Source organism: Bombus bifarius, unplaced genomic scaffold (assembly GCF_011952205.1).
Source record: "Bombus bifarius isolate JDL3187 unplaced genomic scaffold, Bbif_JDL3187 scf7180000008359, whole genome shotgun sequence".
Taxonomy (NCBI): Eukaryota; Metazoa; Arthropoda; class Insecta; order Hymenoptera; family Apidae; genus Bombus; species Bombus bifarius.
The window spans coordinates 149094-171310 of record NW_022884612.1 but is presented as its reverse complement, the minus strand read 5'-3'; the positions used below and the strand labels follow the sequence as shown (position 1 = coordinate 171310).

At 34.1% G+C, this 22217-nt stretch overlaps 3 protein-coding genes across 8 annotated transcripts in view; all 3 read right to left on the bottom strand.

Moving 5' to 3' along the window:
• The window catches only part of LOC117212721 (dynein heavy chain 1, axonemal-like), a 52975-nt gene extending 45536 nt beyond the window's left edge, over positions 1 to 7439 (bottom strand). Inside the window, 11 exon segments of the mRNA XM_033457724.1 lie at positions 84 to 404; positions 574 to 705; positions 1027 to 1351; positions 1625 to 2093; positions 2692 to 2951; positions 3811 to 4086; positions 4981 to 5334; positions 5695 to 5865; positions 6289 to 6412; positions 6501 to 6830; positions 7173 to 7439. Coding sequence (XP_033313615.1) covers positions 84 to 404; positions 574 to 705; positions 1027 to 1351; positions 1625 to 2093; positions 2692 to 2951; positions 3811 to 4086; positions 4981 to 5334; positions 5695 to 5865; positions 6289 to 6412; positions 6501 to 6830; positions 7173 to 7411 — 3001 coding nt within the window. The 5' untranslated portion in view covers positions 7412 to 7439.
• Positions 7440 to 8578: 1139 nt separating this feature from the next.
• On the bottom strand, positions 8579 to 22117 carry LOC117212725 (DET1 homolog). Of its 4 annotated transcripts, none has more exons than XR_004488515.1 (8): positions 21133 to 22117; positions 20892 to 21029; positions 20674 to 20818; positions 20476 to 20584; positions 20193 to 20385; positions 19818 to 20101; positions 18400 to 18724; positions 8579 to 8596 (listed from the first exon to the last, which is right to left on the bottom strand). XR_004488515.1 is itself a non-coding variant. In XM_033457731.1 (8 exons), the coding sequence occupies exons 1-8, from the start codon at positions 21538 to 21540 to the stop codon at positions 18130 to 18132; spliced, it is 1668 nt and encodes a 555-aa protein (XP_033313622.1). In that variant the 3' UTR covers positions 18013 to 18129. The 4 variants fall into 4 exon arrangements, 2 of the variants coding, with proteins under 2 accessions (XP_033313622.1, XP_033313623.1); XM_033457731.1 differs by lacking the exon at positions 8579 to 8596 and adding an exon at positions 18013 to 18313 and having other exon boundaries at positions 18518 to 18724; positions 21133 to 21540; XR_004488516.1 differs by lacking the exon at positions 8579 to 8596 and adding an exon at positions 18794 to 18887 and having other exon boundaries at positions 18584 to 18724.
• Positions 10849 to 16827, bottom strand: LOC117212723. 3 transcript variants are annotated; one of them, XM_033457726.1, is made up of 3 exons: positions 16087 to 16827; positions 14658 to 15802; positions 10849 to 14520 (listed from the first exon to the last, which is right to left on the bottom strand). In XM_033457726.1, the coding sequence occupies exons 2-3, from the start codon at positions 15519 to 15521 to the stop codon at positions 12547 to 12549; spliced, it is 2838 nt and encodes a 945-aa protein (XP_033313617.1). In that variant the 5' UTR covers positions 15522 to 15802; positions 16087 to 16827; the 3' UTR covers positions 10849 to 12546. The 3 variants fall into 3 exon arrangements, with proteins under 3 accessions (XP_033313617.1, XP_033313616.1, XP_033313618.1); XM_033457725.1 differs by having other exon boundaries at positions 16210 to 16827; XM_033457727.1 differs by having other exon boundaries at positions 16214 to 16827.
• Positions 22118 to 22217: the final 100 nt, after the last annotated feature.

Here is a 22217-nt window from a genome sequence, read left to right as displayed (position 1 = left end):
GAAATCTCGATAAAATTCTACTTTATACCCGTATACCAGATACACGTGGTAACGTATACGTGGAAAGAAATAAAAGTACCGACCAGTCGTTTTATACGCAAGTATCTCCATAACGATCGTTTCCCACTCTTCGATCATTTTGTTCAACGTCCGTTCCGTGGCGTATTCTTTGGCTGCTGTGTCAGCGACGGTCTTTACTAATTCTTCAAACTCCTCGATACCGAGCATTAACAGCGATTTAAACGTTATGCTTGGCTTGAGAGCCATCTGTATGCCAGTTTGCGCGCTCAGTTGCTCAAAGTGACGATCCTTCATTCCCGGATCTCGTAGAGCTTGTATGAGACTAATGTAAGGCTTGAATTCATCTATTTGTTGCCTTATAGCAATTGCAATCGCTTGCACCTCTATTTTAAAAGGAAGATTACTTGAAAGCGGTATTTTGCTTTTTCGAGTGAAAGATGACGACCGATGCTAATTTTCATGCTAATTTTCATGCTAATTTTCATGCTAATTTTCATGCTAATTTTCATGCTAATTTTCATGCTAATTTTCTAGCAAATTGTTCGAACCTACTTGGAAATTCTTGAAACGTTCGAATCGCGCGAGTCATTGCCCGATGCATATCAGCAACTAGAACGTCGATCTGAGTGCCATCGACGTTCATCAGCGGGTTATCCATCCATATGTCGTGCCATTTAAGCCAGTCTACGAATTACGAAACATAGATTCGATAACGATGTCGAACTTACGAAATTTACTTTCGACACTGCTGCTTCGAAAGTAAAAATTTTTAGAATAGAAGGTGAAAGGCAAGGAATTTTGTTAAAATTGACTTCTCGGACAGGCTGGCACGTTTGTTCGCCATCATACGCGATATTTTCGGTATGGAAAAGGCAGAAGGCGATAACACCGTCTTAGTAATTTCATATTTTCAAGAATAGCCTTTCCTTACCGATAGGCTATCTATGCATAGTCGTCGAATGGTCGTCGATAGTCGATCGCTGTGGTTCGTGATCGCATACTTGCCTGAAGCGGTGACCCACAAGCTTCTGTAAGGTTCAAAGTCGCGCATCAACTTGTGCAAATGATCGAATGGCACCACTTTCATGTCGAGCAGCTTTTGCCGTTCATTGAGCAACAAACCCATCTCCCGACAGTCGACCATGCTTTTCCAGATTCGTTTCACATCGAGCGCAGTCTCGTGTATACGATTGATATCCGTTTGAAGAGCGATGTTTGCCACGTTGCCAACCAAAGTGTCTATTCTCTCTTGCAGTAGAACCTCGTCCTGCAGTTGGATTTTGTAGAACTTTTCCTGCTCTTCCATCAGCCGTTCGTTCGTTTCTCGCACCTGTTCGAATTTTTAGCCGTTTATTTCGAATCTACACCGTGTCCAATCCAATTACTCGTTCATGGCTGTCGGAAAAAATATTGAAAAAATATTTCCAACCAACGTTCGATTTACCATCCGGGTAGGCGTTCTACCGCTGAACCGAATCTTCTCGTTCTCTCTGTTACTCCATAGAAACTTATAACAAGTAAATAGCGCTGCCTAGACGATCCTAATCGTTTTCTACGCTAACGTGCTAATCTCTAAACCGGTCGATACGAAGATTTTCATCACCTCGTTCTCAATTTGAAGAGGGCAACCGATCACTTCCCACTTGGCATGGAAGTCTTCGTCGGATATGTTCCATAGAAATCCGTCGAGAATATCAAAATCCAACTTCAATACGTCCATCCTCTCATCGAGATTCTGCACTCGAAGCGGTATAGTTTCCATCCAGTCGCGTATCTCGAATATATGCTCGATACTCTGCGGCACTTCCCTCAATTTGTACCTTATCTGCGTGTATTCTTCCAAGATATCGTCGACTTCCGTTCGCAACTTCTCCGTCAACATAACGAGCAATTCTGTGGCGCACTCGTGCCGTTTCCGCATCAGCAAATCCTTCAAAGGGCGAACGTTCGCTAGAAACGGACCGATGGCAATGGTATTGGGTAAAGTCGCTTGCAGATTCTGCTTCATCGTCATATGAAACGCAATTTCCTCCTTTATCTCCGCCGTGCTAAGCTCCTCCTGCTTGTACGCCCTTCAACATCCATATCAAATTTTATTTAGCCAACCGTTCTTTTCGCCAAAAACGTAATACGCGTTCAATTTCGATAGAAACTTGCACCAAACTGACCGCCGTTCTCGATCCGCTTCTCTTCTCTATTCAAACCAATACCGCGTTTCTATATTTTACATTGTCAGAACGACATACTTTCTTCACCGCCTTTCTCATTACCACCACACCATTTATAATTTCATAACAATTCCACCATCTATCGTCTATTATATGAAATTTCAAAATATTTCATTGTATCTACAATACGATTCTATCTATTCGATATTTCTCTAAAAGATGGTCGATTAATTATCACGAAAGTAACAAAAGCATGATCATCGAACATGACTCAACGACAATTTCTATTAAGATCACGCGTGAAATCAAGAAACGATCGCGAGCGTTGTTTCAAGTTTCAAGTAGGATGCAATTCGCGAAATTTCAATCAAGGTCGTTCTAATGAAATTCCGATTAAATATAAACGATATACTTGAACGTAACGTTTGTTCGTCTAAACATTAGAACAGCGTACTACGCTCTTTCGTAAGTATCGTATAAAATAAAATCACCGAATACTCACTCGATGTACTGCGGGATGTCGAGATTGAAGAACGACTGATATCGGCTGTATTCCTTCGCGTACGCTCTCAACGGTATCGTTGATCGTTTGTAAGCTATGGTCAATCGGTCGCGAACTTTGCATACCTCGTCTTCGAGTAAACCAACGGAACTTAGAAAAAGGTCGGCTGGGAACTTCAACTTTGGAAGTAGAAAGGGATGTAGTTGCCTGATTTGATGGCAAGCGGCGAGCGCGTTGTCGTATAAAGTCACGATGCTTTCCTTCGAACGATCCACGTTAAACGTTAAACGTTAAACGTTAAACAAAGAAAAACCTCGATAAGTAAAAATCGTTAACTCGACGCGTAGAAAATGTCGTTTTTCCAAACTGACAGAGTAGCACCGACCGAGAGCGATCGATCGTCTTAAACTTCAAATATAACAAGTACTGTCCTATTTATTATTCGTATAACTCGATAAATTCGAAACAGCGTCGAAAAGTATGACGATTCTCGTTCGGGAAAAACGACGCTTCCCGTGCATCGATCGAGTACGTTGGTTCCTTTCAAATACTATAAAAAGTATTCTAGCTTTCTGTTTAATTCCGCAGAATTGTTTGGACAACTTGCACTTTTCAAATTTTTTCGTATTACGCCTTAATAAAGTTGTCTAATTGCCGATTGAAGTTTGACGATCAAAATAATTTCAATAATTTACCGTCTTCGATTTCCATCGAATTTAATATTTTTAACGATAGATATACGTATGACAAGAACAGGATATATCATTTAATACACTAAATAATACTCTAAAACGCGGTCCACTGTATATACTGTAGTATACCATGCCGTACTATATACTACAGATATATACTATACTATAGCAGATGATACAGGTGACAAACTTTCAAAAGTTAAGTTTTAGGCAACCGCTTGCTCCTCCCAGATAGAGAGAAATATAATACGCAAACGAAACGTTTGTCGAATGAAGTCAGTTTGTTTTGACGTAGATATATCTATGTATAGTCTATTATAGTAATCCATTAATAGTACTAGTATAGCAATAGTGTACCATTTGAGTAATGACACGGAGCACAGAATCGTTTAAAATAAACAATTTCAAAGAAAAAGGAAAAGGAAACATCTGCTTTTATCGAATGAAAAGCAATGTCGTTCGAGCGATAGAACGGAAATGCACCTACTACAAATTTGTCTGGATTTGTCGTGTAATATGCTTTCTGTTCGTCCATTTGAAGATCAATGAGGAAGATGGGATTGGCAGCAGGCTTAAATTGGGTATCGATGAGATCGTCTCCCCAAGCGAATGACTCCTCTACGTCCAAGACACACAACGCTGGTCTTTCCAAGATCTCTCCGTATAATTTGATCGAATTTTCCACCAGAACACGCAACGCATACTAGTCACAGTCCAGTATTAGCTTATAAAACTTACGATAATACCTGTATACAAAATGAATATGGTACGATAGATAGAAGTCTGTTGTGAAAAAAGTAAAGAAACACTTTTATACAACTTCCTCGTGTATTTCTCTATGCATGTGTATAAAGACATAGCGGCATAATAGCATCATTTTAAGTGAAAAAAAGGTTTTTACTTTGTATTTTTACTTTCATCCCTATTAACACACCCCCTTTATTTCGAATAAACTGCGACACGCACAGCTAAATTTGCACTACTAGCCAATATCCGTAGCTTATTCTCTCTCTCTCTCTCTCTCTCTCGTACGTGTACATATTTTACGTGTTACATCGAATGATCGTATAAATATTTGGCATAAAAGAGGCAAGTGTTATTTGCTTTGATAGAGTAGCCTACAGTTTAGATATTTACGATTTGGGAAAATTATGATAGAAGATATGTATATCTGTTGTTAGAGCGCAGTATCAATTTGTTAAACTTCTAGGAATATAGTCGCAATTTATCGTGCAAATGCCGTCGAAAATATGATAATACTCATCTTCGTCGTGCATATAGTATACGCATGTGCATTTACTATGTCTCTATGTGCTAAATAATGTGTCAAACTAGATTAAACACAGCCGTCAAACTTATCATTATATTATGTACATATAAGGCGATCCCTATTCGTTATTTGTTATTAATGCGCTAATCAATATCTTTTTTGTCACGGATAATTGACTCGAAAGACCCTTCAAAATGATTATCGATTAATATAAACCTACAAGTTCTTTTTTATCCAGAATTTTATCCAGTGATAATAATGAAAAAAATCAAAATAATAGAAAAATTTCATCGACTCTATCTTCTCGACCGATTACACCTGTTAAATACGTACCTGCATACAAAGAGTGGTGAGATTCATGAAACGTTTCAATTTCATCACATCGTACACCCCGTGATTCTTCTGTTCGAGATTAAACCAACCCTTTCCAAGATCCCTCAAGCACATCCTAACCGACTGCGTAATTTTTTCCAACCACGGCTCTTTCAAATACTTAATAACCGTAAGGATGGCCTGGCTTTGCAGATCCTCGAACTCTAACAGTCTTATTTGTTTGCCATAAGAAGTAGCGAATAAATTCATAGAGGATACGTACATGCATTCCGCCATGACGCACGCCATAGCTTGGTATACTTCTTCGTGAACGTACAACGTTATCCAGTGTGTACGTTGCCTCACTTTCTAAATCGAAATTCATTATTTTTATGCTTGAGACTCGAAATTGTGAACTCGATAAACGTATATTCTCTAACGATCTTTACGATCCAGAAAATGTTTAATTATAATTCAATGAGAATACATTTTACTCGACGATATTTTACCCCCTTGACAAATTAAGACATCTCTATAGAAACGTCTTATGCAAATCTTTTCCTTTTTTTTCTTTTTCTTTTTTCTTTTTCCTTTCTTTTTTTTTTTTTTTTTTACTTTTTTTATGTAGATGGCTTAATTCGACATGGAACGTGTTTAAAACGAAGGCCGGTAAAATAATGTTCTCGCAGAAACATTATTATCGATGTAATACATACGAAGTGATATTACCAGAAAATTCGTCATGCCTGTATCGATCTTGCCCTTTTTTGGCACCCTTGTGGCTTCGATATCGGGCATCCACGTGACGAATTTAAACATTTCCGGATTTCGCTGTATCATCTGCCTCCACGTAAGATCGCACATGGTCCGCTGGTAATCCAGACAAATTTCTTCCATCAGCTAGAAAACGTAGCGATTACCGTCAAATATAGTAGCTACATAATGGAAATATTCTAGAAAACGAAATGTACGCAGTCTATTTGCAAAATACGTGGAAGAAGAAAATTGAGTTGTTCGATATTAGGAATATCAAATCCGTCAAAATTTCGGATTACAGATCCCTTGTACGATCACTGCAAACATACGTGTGCCTTTTTCACAAAAGCTGGTATCGACCGTGTAACAGGTATATGGAAAAACAGCGTGGAAAAAATCCAAGGAAATGTGCGAGAAAACAAGGTATCGTCTATACTGAATGTATAAATATTAACTTTAAACTTTTGATTTTTTTTTATTATTACGTTGTAAATATATACTGCTCCTTGTATATTTTGCGTAAGTATATTGAAATATATTGAAATCTGAATGAAATCTTTTACGTACCAATGTTACATATTTGTGCTTATATCTGGAATTACTCGTAGCCAAACGAACGATCGTTTCTTTTTCTTCTTCGTTCAACGTTTTCATGCCTTCCATTAGCATACAATCCAAATAAAAATGATACCTACGTAAGCGTGTTTAATAGCGTTAAAAGTATTCACGGGTCAGATAAATTTACAATTTTTAATAAAAAATTTAAAACTTCTCGGTACTTTATAGAAGCTTCGGCAATTCGTCTATGTTTAATGGCCGCCGCCACTCTCTTCGCATAGATTCTTGGATCTTCGGCGAACAGACGAATGTAAATCCTCGGTATCTTAAAGTTGCGCTTTCTACCGTCAAGCGTGAGCACAGTCCACAATTTCCTCTCGCGATCATAGTGAGTAACAGCAGCGTTGGTCCAAGCGAACAGCTTGTTCAACTGATTGTCCTCGAGGGAAAACATTTCGTCCTCGGATCGAAATCTTGGCACAAAAACGGTAGCCGGTAGCGGATAATGCGTTCCATCGATCACCCCAAGATTTATCCAATCTTCTACCGTCCTGCAATTGCATTTCGCCTCTTTTTTTAATACTTTTCGCTTATACAAATCTTCCTTTCATTTTAACACATCAATATCATTTATTTAATTTTTAACATTTTCCTCTCGATATTGCGATATTACCTTTACCACCGTATGTATTTTCATAGTAGCCTGAACCTAACCTAAAACATAGTAGCCCGTGTCCCCTCCCTACTTATGTTTTATAAATAAAACGTAAAAGTATAAAACAACTGCCTTTAAATATCTCGTCGACGCAAAAACATCTATTAAAATTGATCTATTTAAAATTGTAATTTTAACTTGTGCATGTTAAGAGCATTAAACTTTGTTAATAGCGCACCTACAGTCGTATTCTTCATCGTCAAAAATTTCCAAAGGAAGAAAATGCGCCGTACTGAACAAACCGTATGTCTCTTCGTAAGTTAGTAGCGGCAATGTGGCAGACGGGGGTAACATTTGCTTCGGTGAAACTCCAATTTCCTCCAAAACATCCTGGATTTTCAAATTCCTGTACAATCTGCGTCTCCTCTCCATCTCGACGTTTCGTGGAATTCGCTTGGGCTCCACATTTTGCTGCATTTGTACTTTCGGGACAAACGTCTCCGCCGGAAACGTCTATTTCACAAATGTTTCTTTGCTTGTTTATCTTTTAACCAACTAGAGTCCATGATAATAGTGGTTAGGATAAATTATATGCAAATGTAAATGTGAATAATGATAAGCGAAATCAACGAGGATCAATCCTCTAGAATCTAGAAATTCCTTCCTAAATTGTTGTTACAGCTTTCATTTCTGGGAAATACGGAATAAGTGGAAAGATTTCATTGAGATAGCTTTGCATTGTAGCTCCCGTGTTGTAACTTTTATGATTATTTACGTTTCTTAACAGAGATATTATCTGTTCCGCGTAATTTCCTCCTTCGAAGAAAATCAAGATTCGGTTCTTCAAACTTCAAAGAATTGTGTTATCGATATAGAGTCGAACGAATACTTTTTCGTGTTATCTCGCTAGCACGTCGATAATTCATTATCGAGCATTCTGCAATCTCCCCTATTAGTTTCTGTTGCTTACGATTGATCGATCTTCTGGAAAGCTCATCCATCTTTTAGCTTCGCCCAGGATATTATACGTTTCTTGATCCTGTAATTGTCTGACTCGAGCACTGTGATGCTCGGTGGAAACTTGCCAGGCGAGTTTCGTTCTTCTTGGCGCAGTCGCCAAAAGCACCACTTCCGGTTTCACAGCATGTTCCACGGTTCCTGTACGCACCGCCTGATTATTTTCACTGAATTTCTCAAATATTTTCATCGATTAATCGTTAATCACACCTACCCGTCACGATCTCCGAGTAATAACCCCTTCTTTTAATATTCTGTTCGTCCATAGTTTTACTTTTCTTATTATCTATTTTACATTTAAGAAACAAGTTTTAACGTTACAACTTATGTAAACGTCAACTTTTCAAATATTAGAACAGTAAATCGTGTATTGCTCAGTTGGCATTAAAAGTCACCACATAGATAACCTCAATTTCACACTTTAGATGCGATTTCAGCGTGAACTTGTCCATTATGTCACTCATCTTTTTTTTCTTTAACTATTGATTTCAAGAATGTTCGATATACACATATATATATGTCTATATATATGTCTATATATATATATATATATATATATATATATATATATATATATATATATATATATATATATATATATATATATGTCTATATATATATCTATATATATCTATATATATATATCTATATATATATATAGATATAGATATAGATATAGATATATAGATTCAATAAATCTTCTCCGACATTATTTAATTTGTGTATATCGTTTGTTAACAATTAGTAAAAATCGGAATTACTATGCTCATTAAATTTCAACTATAACTCGTCAAATTTATCTTTGCGAATAAAATCATTGACTAAACATACAGGATAAAGCTGACATTATGCGAAATAGATATTCGGTGTCCCCTCACGTTTTGAAACGCCGACCTCGTGAAAAATCAGAGTGTTTCCTACGCGCTCTACGATTTATAATCGTACGACGATCGTAATTGTCGTGCATAGTCCGTTTGATCGAACAAAGCTTTACTGCTTCGTACTCGTTCTTTAATCGCTTTCGTACTCGATTAAGTAAACTTCTGGTCGTTCAACTTCTCGAACTCGTTTATCTGAACGCGAACTACTCTAAATATTATATGAACAAAAAATCATAAGCAGCAAGGACGTAAGTAGTCGTCGCACCACTGGTTCAAATAGACGAAACCCTACCGGATAATCTGTAATTATTACAAATTGAAATATTATATATACGTCAGTTCTTTCCCCTTTAGAATGGGTGATCATTCTAGTTGACCAGTATAAAATTTTTCTCATAAACCGGCATTTAATATTTAAAGTGACGCTAACACGCTTCTAAATCAAAAAATACAAAAATTGTAAAAATAATTATTGTAATAAATTGTTGGAGGCGTCGACTTACCATACAAATCTTTAAATTATTAAGTATGATTCTGTTATAATGAAAAGATCACTTCTCATCACATCGGCAAAAATCATCACCTTCGGCTAACCTATGTCACCGGGTATAAGTGCATATAATGTATAAGGAACATCCGACTGGCACTCGCGCGCGAGCTTAACTCTTATTGTTAGTTAAGTGGTACGGACGTGCGTCTCTTTGTCAGTACATAACTCATTTACAAATTACAGTGCGATTCTTTTCATTATCAGTGATTATCCAATGATTTCTCCATCGATTCTTCCTTCGTTATCGATTCGTATTCGACACATTGATCGGAAAATTGAGCGAACGATCGTCGCCGAAAGATCACTCCCTCGACGATTTCCATGATTTTCGAATATATTTCGACCCTATGATCGACCCTAATCTTCGAGATATTCGGAAAACACTGCCGATACCACTACAGCGAATTCTGCCTATAATTCTACGTCCGTTGCAGCAGCGTATGCGTTAGCATTGAATTGAGAATCGAGATCGAGATCGAGATCGAGAGACGGGCTCTCGAGATTTCGTGCATTCTCAAGTAGCACGTCCGATTCACACAGCCTCCGTAACATTATGATTTTTAGAAAATGGTCAAAACAGGGTTGCCATAATCATAAATATATTCAACTAGCTATAAGTACGGGTTATCATTTATTTGAGAAATCGTGAAAGAAATTATTTTCATCGTTGCTCTGCGTATTAACGAAATATTATTTGTCATCCAGAAAGGAGAATAAAAATAGTATAAAGTACAATAGAAAAATAATGCAACATCAAATACAGGTAAATAAACATAAAAATTTTTATTCTAAATACTTTAATTTATTAACTATAGATGGTCGACAAGTTGTAAATCATATCAATAATATAACAATGTTACTATATACCATGCTTCAAAAAAATGGCCTGATTGAAAGTATCACGTAAATCTTTTTAAGCGGTTAAGTTTAACTTAGTTGAGATTTCTAACATAATTGTGTCGCATGAAAATATCAACAACGTTAATGATGCAACGAATTTTCATCTTAGAACAATAAGAAAATTGCGATAATAATACAATGGGAAAAATGACGAATGATGTTGCAAGATAGATGTAAACTGTAAACGAAGGTGAAACTTTTAAAACTTTTCTTAAAGGTTTCTCAGCAGGCAGATTAAGATTTCAACTAGAAGCAAATTAATCTTGCAACAGCGATTGCTAATCGATTTTGTGAGGTGAAAAAAGAAAGAAAAATACTGATATTACTTACTATAGATTTTATTGTTATTACTCCTTACTTTATTTATTTTTCATTTAGTTTCAACGTGGTATTCAAACAATTCATTTGAAATGCGAGATTATAAAAAATCTTGACCTAAGACATTACATCGAAGTCACCTTATGATCAAATAACTCAACATTGAGATGCCAAGCGCAGATAAACATAACTTACGTATTTATATAAATTGTCATTAAAATTTAATGGAAAATAGGTATAACTTACGATTATCGTCGCAAAGATGTCCGAACAGTAAACAATTCAGTCGTTTATTATTTCTAATCCAAAAGTCAGTTACATTACTTGCGCGTATATAACGTTCAAAGGTTCAAAGGCGTTTATATCGATATTTATTTCAAATCTCATAGAAATAGAATTCAAGGAATAAGCTTCAAGTTCCATAAACTTTGTACGATATCGGTTGCTTTTTCATTAAAACGGCTGATACTAATTGGAAGAAATCTTACGTCAAATTTGTGCATACGCAAATGAGATTCGTACTTAAGTAGGCTAAACATCGTCCTTTACAGTTCTTTTATCATGTACAAATCACGTATATTAATTTATATTCGAAGATTTACTCGTTGAGTGTAGTTAATACTATCTTAATCTCGTTCTCACGTCGCGTGTACACATTCGAAAAGGAAGACATTATAGGGGAGAATACAAGCGAGAAACTCGAACTTAATGCACAATTGCACAATGTTCATTTCTACGTTGTATCACCATCATATATGTACTATACACAGTATCATAATGCACGCGCATATTGCCACAAAGATGAATATCTTTCAAGTTTACCCCTCGTTATTTCACTATTTATTATTATTTTATCAGTTTTATTTTATTTTCCTTACTATTACCTAGTAGTACCAGTTAATAAGATGTATTTAAAATTAGTAAGATTGTTAAAATGGGAAAGGAAGGAAATCACGAACGAGGACAGAAAAAATAAAAAATGACAAATTCAATAAAGAAAAGGAACAGAGAAAAGGAAAGAAATATATATACTAGCGTTAATGTCAATTTCGAGATGTCGTTATAACAACTGTCGTACTTAGCTTAATTAATACATTGTCTTGCACCCTTAACATAAGCAAATATTGTAACAATTACTGATATCGTGCATTGTCAATATAAAATGTGACGTTTTATAAGATACTATATTATATTTATCCGAAACGATGAATCGAACAAATGATTTAACGAAAATAAACGAAATTTGTACGAGACTAATGTTGCAGATATTAGAGAAACAACTAACAAGGATAAGAAGGAGATCCTACTTATTTCTATACTGTATTACTTTACATATACATATATCATTATTAACAACATATCCGAGAAATACATATATGTAATAATAAAGGATATATTAGAATAGGTTATCATATAAAAGCAAGTAAAATTTCGAAAACAAAGGGTCATAGAATCAATATAAATAATTCAATTTCAATTCACATAATAATATAGAAACGTGTAACACGGCTGTGTACTATTATCATAGGTTGACACTTTTCTGATACACAGTGCACGCGTTCGATTCCACGATATAACACGAGCGCTTCTAATAAATGTATATCCAATAGTAAACTAATTACATATACCTATATAGATGATGTACGCGATGCAGCTCGTATGATGTTACACACTAGAAATTTTATAGAACGAAAAACAAAGATCATATTACAGATAATGATTGAATTGAACCGAACAAAGTTTTAAGATTTAGTTAAATGTACACTTTCTAGTTACAAAAATAATTCTGCAAGGTTCTCAAACGCTTCTTGTACAAAATGTTTATAAGCTGGTTTCAACGTACACGTTATGTAATGATCGTAAGCATGAATCGTTACAGTTGCACTTACCAGTAGGCTACATTTAAAAACGTATCGTATAGAATCGTTTCATCAACTCGATTATTATTAATCATGCGCGGATCTATCTTCGATGAAACATGACTTCTCTTCATCGCCAAATATTGATCCATCGTCCGATAACTCGTTCGTATCGACTACCAATTCTTGTTTCCTTTTATTTCGATTCTTTTTATGTGATCGTTTGATAGAAGTTTCCTGTAACAACTTCATATAAGCTTTCGTCTTTAAATAATTCGGTGGTGTCACGGTCGTTGATATATTTTCCGCGCTGGTACTTGGACAATTCTGATTATCATCAGTCGTATGGTTCATCAAATTTTCCACGTTATTGACCGATTTGTCGTACATCGGCTTATTTATCACATCATCAACGATAACGCAATCATTTGAAAATTCTAATGGATTATACATTTCATTCGCAACACTTTCTAATGATGTCTCATGTTTCTCATCTATGGAATGGTTATTTTTCATTGCATTGAACATTTTTCGTGAGCTGTTTCCACGTTTATTCTTTTTGTGAGATTTTTTAATGGAATCCAGATTAGGATACAATTCTGTAGTTGACATATTTCTTGGAGTCAATCTGCCCGTTACATCGTTCGAATCGCAATTCGAATCGTATACCTCCTCTACATTTCCATTGTCACCATTGTCATCGGACTTTGTTATTATATCATCTTTTTCTAACTTTACGCAACTATTCGGAAAATTTAGTACAGGTGTTAAACACCGTGAAAAGCTAATGCTCCCCGCAGTGTCATCCGAACGCTCATTTTTTTCAGATGCTAAATCGTAAAAATGCGTATATTCCTTAACAACTGTAAATGCAAATAATGATCTTTTCCTTTTAAGAGGCGTGAAAATTTTAAATTCTTCTTTCGATGTATCCAATTCTTGTAGTTCGAAATCATACGACACATTTTTCTCATGATCCAGCGATATATTCTGTGGCTTCTTCCTTTTGCTCGGAGATAATTTATCCAGAGAAGAACTTAAGCTGGCAGATGCCACTAAAGATGTAGAATCCTCAATATTTCTAACAACATCTAAATCCGAAGGAAAATCTTCAATGCTGTTTTTACATTCGGATATTTCATCATTAAATGTTCGTTGCTCGTATTTGTTATTTGTTACTAAATCCATATCTTTATTGAAGTATTCTTGTCGTTTTAAAAATCCACATAATATTTTGTTATGCTTGTCCTTTTTATGGGACTTTTTGACAGAACTAAATTGCGACAATAAAAGTCTGCTAGAACTCACCTTGTCAGGAGTGGATGATCGCTCGTCTCTTGATACATCAGGATTATTCACCTCTACGGATATTTTATTTTCTTCTGTACTTTCATACTGTTCAAAGTTTTCCGAACATTTTGCATCCTCTTGTTTTTCCGTAGCATCGAGTTTATCTCGTAAAACTTTTGGACTGAACAATCTCCTTTTATTATTATCTTTAATTTTTTTATGAGACTTCTTTATGGAATCTTTACTGATTGTTTGTAAAATGTTGATACAATTCTCAGGAGTAACGGACTTCTGCGATTCTGACACAGTTTCTTTCACTGGCTCCGGGGTTACCGATCTACCAGCCAAATCGATATTTTCGTTACATAAACTACTTGCATCCATATTGCTACGATCAGAAGTGTCAGCTCTCGAAAAACTGTCCGCACTCTCCTCCAATTTTACTTTAGCATCAAATTTATCTATTTTGGGTATAACACTAGTATAATTCGACTTCCACTCAAATACCTTTTTAGATTCCTCGAAAATATGCTTCTGTTCTTCTGTGTAGTCAAAAAGTGAACCTGTATCTGACATATCATCTTCGGAGTGGCTTAATACCAATTCATTAGAACTTCTATTAGCACATTGCTCTATATCCGATCTAGAATCTTGAAACTGATCAATCTGTTTACTATATTGACTAAATCTATCTTGAAGTACGCTCTCGTTTTTTACAAAACTATCTGTAAATTGTGTTGTATAGCCATCGCTGCGCCTTGACGATCTTTCCTGTGTATAATATTACAATGTACAAATTAGTGATAACTTCGAGTTAATGCATAAACAATATAACTATTTATTTTTAATTCTTAAGAGACAAAAGCTATTAACTAAGAGAAAGATATTCTCGAGTTCTCTTTCCTTACCTTCTTGTGACTTCTTTTAATAGCACTCATACTTTCTGGAATTATACAAATTAGATTTTTTGGTGTGCACGATCTATTGTCATCTTTATCGTGAAATTCATGAAGAAGGTTCCTCGAAGTATTCATGGTAATATTATTTGTATATTTTGTTCTGCCTTTGACACGTTTTAATGACTGCGAATTGGGTGTCGCAGCGACATAAACAATGTTGTCGATGGTTTCCTTCAATCGACTACGTAGTAATGGTGTAAAACTTGTTGAATGACATGACGATTTTCTAGTATACTTCGCATTAGGTGTAGAGTAATGCAGCATTTCATGCTCCTTTGTACTTTGTTGCAATGGTGTCTCATTTTGGTTTTCGTCGATTGAATCAGAGGATGAAAATAATAAAGTACTATTTGCCGAGTCGCTAGGATTGTCATTGAGATTCAAAAATTTATTAGGAACAGACAGAGGAGAACTAAAGTTCAGGCTCAAAGATTTTCGTATACCTTTCTTCGCGTGCCTAAAACTTTTTGGACTAGGAGTTAAATTAAAATTTAATGACTTTTTGATTTTTGTTTTTCCATAATAGGAAGGACTACTATTGAAATTTAAAGCTCTCATTATCTTAGCAGATCTAGATAAATGTTTGTCTTCCTCGAAAGAACTGTTTTCTGAATTGGAATTACAGGCACTCGCATCAAAATTCAAGGATCGACTCAGCCTGTACTTAGCAAGACGTTTGCTTTTATGTGGAACTGATCTACTACATGTTATATATCTATGTTTAAATGAGAAATCGTTCTTTTCTAGAGGGCTCCATGCTATAAAGCATCTCTGATCCATCTCGTAATTCTCTGTAGTCTTATCAATATTCATTTTTGCAACAGCCGTACAATCATCAAACGTAATTACATTCGATATGTTTTAAACATAAAGATTAGCATGTAAATATATATAGAGAAAAGTTCTTTCATTCACAACCCCATATGGTTATAAATTTCTATTTCTACATATGTGTAGACAAATAGTAATAACTACTAGGAAATATCAATATTAAATCGATATTTAAATTATTTCATGACACGTTTTAACCATTACGAATGATTTGTCCAAGCGCGATTTTCTTCCAAAATACAGATAATCTCCATTCTATGACACTGCAACAAAACAAAAAGTTAGATATTTAAGATGCAATATAAATTTTGAAATGCTATATACTGTTCATTTTAAAAGTAATAATGTTCTATTCGTACAATATTTTGCATAGTAATTCTTTTAAATTCCAGTTAATTTCTAAAGTTTAAGCTCAAAGTTAGTTGAAATTAGATCTTTATATATTTTTCCGTCATCTTAGAATATGGTATATGTATATGTATATGTAACTTGTGTTCCGATCGACGCACATACCATATATAATAATACAATACAATATAATACGTACGTGCAAATAACCCTCAGAATATAATTTTCAATTACAATATATACAATGCATCAATACAAATGCACCATGTATTAATTACATATATCATAATTACAAAACGAGTACCAACTTTACAGAAATTACCTACAGAGTTTTAAGTTACGTGTTTGGGGTCAAAGTAACATAAACTGGCCGTCTTCGTATAGAAAGATCATAAATTATCGAAAATCGATTCTTCCTTTACCACATCTTTCTCTTCTTTATGTATTGAACCATATATACGCGAAAATCCAAAATTCTATTTATTCGATTACAAATATGCATATAAAAGACATCAAGTGTAACTATCAAGCACTTCACTTTATACAAAATCCAGCATGGCTTCGTATGTCTTCTTCAAGCATTTCAATACGTCCCCCTTTAGAATCGGTACAGCATCATAGTATAGCGTACAGAATAGATGGCGCTGTATATTTCCCATTAATTGCTCTACTCTACTTCCTATTTATTTTACCTTAGATACGTCAGATTATATCAAACAACATCAGATATTAAAATTGTCTATACGAAAATATTTATTTAAAGAATTTATATGGTAATATGTGTAATTGTGAATGTGATACTAACAGAGAAAAAGAAAGGATACTTGGGTATGGTATCTTTACGATATAAAAAGAACGTTTTTACCATATCAGATTTAGCGAATTGAAGAACGCGTACCATTGCAATTCGATCGTATCAGATATACATACGCATTAAGTAAATTTACCAAAGTAAAGTGGGCATTATAAATTTTAATATGAGCTTTATTACGACCTTGTACTCGATAATGACGTAACTAGCTGGCTGTAAAAAGTCAATTTGTTTATAGTTTGCCAGAGGATCATGGTAGCGGGACGAGATCCAATACTCGGCAGACCAACATATTTTGTTAATACTAATCGAACTCGATAATAGGGCATAATTACATTTTTTGTACCCCATGACGTAGATATAAAGCCATAAAAACGAACCGAAAGCTGCTGTATTTAACCATATAGCGGCTGGTTGTGTTTCGGCAGGACAGTGTTAAAATTCGTTTGTAAGATTCGTTTGTAATATAATTACTTTTGGTCTCCGGCCTTCGGCATGATAACAGGTGAAACTGTTTTGTTTATACGTATAATCAGCCTTCACCTCGTCTTTCGATGACATAATTCAAGCATATACACTGGCACTATTCAAGTATGCTTGTATAATAAATTTGTGCGTGTATAATAACGCTCAAGTATGCAGTTACATGTGTACTCGGCTGAAGTGTACACGCACAATTTTGTAGGTAATTTTATTCAAATAAAAAGACTTCAAATTTGAATGTGAAATTATATCCATGAAAATATAAAATATATTTGACCCTATTAATTCAAATACGCATTGAATAGTTGATTGCATTCTAAACGGTATAACAATTTCTAAAAATATTAAATTTTGAAGAATATAAAGTTTTACCTCTTATATTAGATTATAACAGAGAGGAAAATATCACGGTGCGATTAAATACTTAGGCACATAATAAAGACTTTAACTTATTCGTTTACTTTTATTACATGTATGGTACTTTCAAATTTTTAAAATTCGTGTAACAAAAAGATTTCGACATTTAAATTTAATATCAGTCAGTATATAATAAAATATTGTAACACTAAATTACATATTTCCAAATGGCTTAATACCTTGATCATTTGAAATTGTTTCATTAATAGAAGAATGGCTGACAACAGTTTCATATAATGTATGCGTAACTCGTGAAAGTTATATAACGTATATTTATTATACTGAGGATTATAGAACATAGAATGTTATATCCAAGATTATACGAAGCTCCACTGTTAATGAAGTGTAAGGGAAGTATCAACGAAGTACAAAATCCAATTAATCGTACTTTCGTAATAAAATTATTTACATATACATCAACTTTTTTTTAATAATTCTTCAGTTCGGAAAAGTTAAGATTATTATTGAAACTGTACAATGAGATCGTATTCATCGGAAAAATGTAATACGTTGAAATACTTCGATGAAAAGTTAAACGTGCCTAACATGAAAACTGACGATGTATTCTGCGTTTGTTCGTTGAACAGAAATAGCAAATGGATCTGTTGGATGGAAGGTAAATGCAACTAGTCGTCTCGCAGCTGTAGGTGTTGTACGACCTAACATTCCCGCATACATTCGAAATTTTAAAAGACCAGAATCACGAGCGTAAAACCTTTAAAAATAATGTAACAGCATTAATAGCATTAAATAATTGCGTTTAAGTATCAATTATCATTACAAAAAGAACAACATATTAACATATATATACGTGAAAGTAATTTTAATAACCCTTGGCAATTTTTCATATGAAATTTATACATTTCATAGATTTAGCAAGTAATTCCCAGAAATATCAAAAGTCAAATGGAAACTATACCGTATAGGGTGTTCGCCACAAGCTTTGGGACGCTCCATCATAGATACCCATTTGTCATCGTAACAAAATAGGGATAAGTCAAGGTACGGAGAACTAGAGTAGGATTGAGCGCATATAGGCAATTGAGCAAGTAATCTTTTCGTAGCTTCTGTAACACCACCGTATCTGGCACTTATTATTGTTTGTTTAAATCTCTGTTGTAACAATCTGTAATAAAATTATGGATTAATACTATTTTTTAAATATTTTTGAAAACTGTGTGGTATTTTTGCACACCACTGGCGCATTTCCTTATCAGTAATTGCTCGAACTTGGTCACGCTGGATGCGACGTCCAAAAGGACAGGCAATAAGAATGAAAACGATACTATCTGTAAAAAATGAAATTTATATAACTCCCTTTTTTTTCTCACAACATAGAAAGTGTTAATGATCCAGCGACATTTTTCTAACTAATATAATATAATATATATAATATAAAACCATAAATAAGTCATAAATCGAATTATTTAAAGAACTATTGATAGTTAAATAGGAATAGATGAGAAGATAGTTATTTGAACATTTGAAAGTACAATAGCGTTTCCCAAAAAAATAACCAAGTGAAGATTGAAACGTCGAGTTATATAGCGTGTCATCCATAATTTGATTGCAACTGATTTTTTTATCCTGTGCAAATTAAACAAACTATTTCTTCTGTTTTTGCATATATGCGCAGATAGGTTTATATTTTTATAATTTTTAGCACAGCGAATCCTCAAATTTTCCTCATTCAAAAATTCTGGTAGTTCTAATCCTAAAAGTGAAGTTCGACTTTGGTCAGTTTAATTGAAATCAGAAAAATCTCGCCAAATTATTAACAATTCTTACATTGTAATGAAATAAAAATTATAAAAATTTCACTTTTCACGTATCAAAATGACGGCACACCATTTGTTGCTTTAAGCATCAAAGCGCTAGTGTTCTGGTGTTAACTCACATGAGTGACGCCAATTGCCGAGAGTTGTCACATTATGTGAAACACCTTGAATCGTACTTTGAAACATTACTATATTTGATTGATAATTACGTTGAGTGTCCCTAAATTATATGACTAAAGTATATGTGTATGCGAAAGGGAATGTTCAGTTCTTTGGGCGTTCGAACAACAAGAATTGAACATTGGCGTCCGAAATAAAATATTTCCATATTTCGAAAATGATGAAAAATCTATGTGTATACACACACACACACACATTTAATCTTGTTTCACAATACTGGGATATCCTGTATATTACACTGTACTCTCGTGAATATTATACCTTGCATATATATTGTTAGATGGAGAACACATATACTGACAATCACCACTCATTCTAGCATTCCTGAAGAAATCACTGAAGTTTTCAAATTGTGTTAATAATTGTGTGGATGTGTTATCATATGCAGCTAATATTTTAGCAGTGACCATATCATAAACTACCAGAAGTGCAGGTTGTACATTAGGTTCGTTTGCTTGAAGCGTCGCCACTTCTTCACTTGCGAATCTCACAAGAACATGATTTGTATCTAATAACTGCATTTTCCACATTCGTAATGCGTTTAACTGAAACATTAATTTATTATGATAACATATATTCAGAGCACCATTATGCTTAAGATTTTTATAATAAACGTATTCAAATTTTATACAATACTTGGTCAAAATATTGATAAAAACGTCTCAACTCATATGGATCCTTTGTTGTATCGCTAATATACGCCGCCCTTTTGTACAAATAAACTAATAATTTATGTTTAAGACAGTTTATTGTGACATCTCTAAACGGACGACAGTTCACTCCTGGACATGCACTTCTGACCAAATACGCATCATCCTCTAAACAAAACCTGTTTCCAAACAAAGTCAGTTACTGATAATGCAACAATAGTTACTAAAATAAATATAAAACAAAAAATGTCTTTTTATAGAAGTGGTACCTTCCTATTGTTCTAACATTGATAAACATTCCATCAAGGATTTGAAATATATGAATGGTTTGATGTTGTACAGACAGTACTGCCAATATATCTTTATAAAGATAAAGACCTACATAAATAAAAATGTTTGTTGATTGATTTGAATAAATGAAATAGACACGTTATTCGTGAGCAATATTTAATTAAGATTATGCTTGCCTTGATTATGAGACAAATATATTTTATCTACTTTAAAATGTCTAGTATCACACAATTTCCCTCCGTGTAAATCGACAAGGTGTAAGCTATAATCTTCAAGAGGTGATCTAGGATTTGGAGTCAGCGCTTCATTGTTAGAATAAATCTTAAAGAATAAAATTTAATATTATCAATCCTTAATAATTTAAGAACTAATAGCCATATGATAACATCTTTACCTGATAAAAATGTGGTCTCAATTCATCTGGAATATGTGCAGCTGAACCAACAATTACATACCGGCCATCGTCTGTAAATAAACTGCATTCTCTGTTCAACTGTTCATTACTTTGAACCACATTAACAATCCATTTAGCCTATAAATATTGTAATAAATCTTGTTATTTATTTTAGTTAATAAAAATTGATCATTCATAAATGAAGCTATGATATTAAAAGATTAAAATTAATACAATACACCTTAAAAAATCGACTAAAAATGTTCCTTCTAATTTGGAAACTACATTCGTCGTTCTTATGACCAATATATTCGCCTTCACAATTTGCTAATAAATCAGCAGCCGCAGATGCACCACGATATTCATAAACCTCTATAGAAGTTTGGTCTGCGCTAAATGCTATTAAATAACGACCATCAGGACTAAATTTCCTAAGGAAACATGGAGGTTTCTCCACATTCATAACAGTGAAATTTGGAAATACATTTTGATAAAATTGTCTAGCACAGTGTACGTGTGTTCCTGGATAAGAACAACCAAATGTTTCCCGACGTTTCAGGCGTAATACTATGTTCTGTGGACCTATTTTGCGAGGTTTAATAGGGCAAGGTTCTGTCACGTATTCAATCTTTGCCTCCTTTTCAGCCATCCCTTGCGAATATTACGAACATGTATCAGATTATTCATTTCACTTGATGTACACGTACGTGTAAACTGAACAACATAAAAGTGCCTTCTATTTTTTTCTTTATAGAAATAGATCAAACCCTATTCTCTTGGTTATGTTCCATATTTCATTTAAGTTTGTAAGGATGAAAGTTTTAAGGTCGATTTTACGTTAGAAACGGAAGATAATCTTATATTTGTAACATTATTTATGTTACTAACATATTCTACTCAAAATTTAAACAATTCATATAACTTTAAATCAACATGAGTTTTCCCCCTTTCTTCTATGCGAAGCGATCTGCTATGTTAGTTTGAATACACTTTGCATCTAAATCTATCTATTTCTTTTTGCGCCTATTTTCTTACTGTACAACTTGTGTAACCATATCCTGATTTAATAACTTTTAAGATATCAACTTGTTCATTCTTTCTGTTTTTATTGTTATATTTATAATGATCACTTCATTATTTTACAGCACTTTATAGGAATTACTTTATTATCACAAAGATACTATACTCATCTATGCATAGCGCATCGTATGTATATCGCATACACGCATGCGCGTATGTGAATCACATACTGATTGACCTATACATGTATGAATTGGCATAACTTTATTAATAATATAGACAATAGATCTTCTAATATTTAGGATC

Bases quoted from the DNA above. Each gene is read 5' to 3' on its own strand.
- LOC117212723 (XM_033457726.1), bottom strand. From the start codon at position 15,521: ATGAATATTGATAAGACTACAGAGAATTACGAGATGGATCAGAGATGC. The intron at 14,521-14,657 runs GTAAGGAAAGAG...TATTATACACAG, and splicing joins TTAAAAGAAGTCACAAGAAG to GAAAGATCGTCAAGGCGCAG.
- LOC117212725 (XM_033457731.1), bottom strand. From the start codon at position 21,540: ATGGCTGAAAAGGAGGCAAAGATTGAATACGTGACAGAACCTTGCCCT. The intron at 21,030-21,132 runs GTGTATTGTATT...CAATATTTATAG, and splicing joins TTTTTAGTCGATTTTTTAAG to GCTAAATGGATTGTTAATGT. The intron at 20,819-20,891 runs GTAAAGATGTTA...TTATTCTTTAAG, and splicing joins TGAGACCACATTTTTATCAG to ATTTATTCTAACAATGAAGC.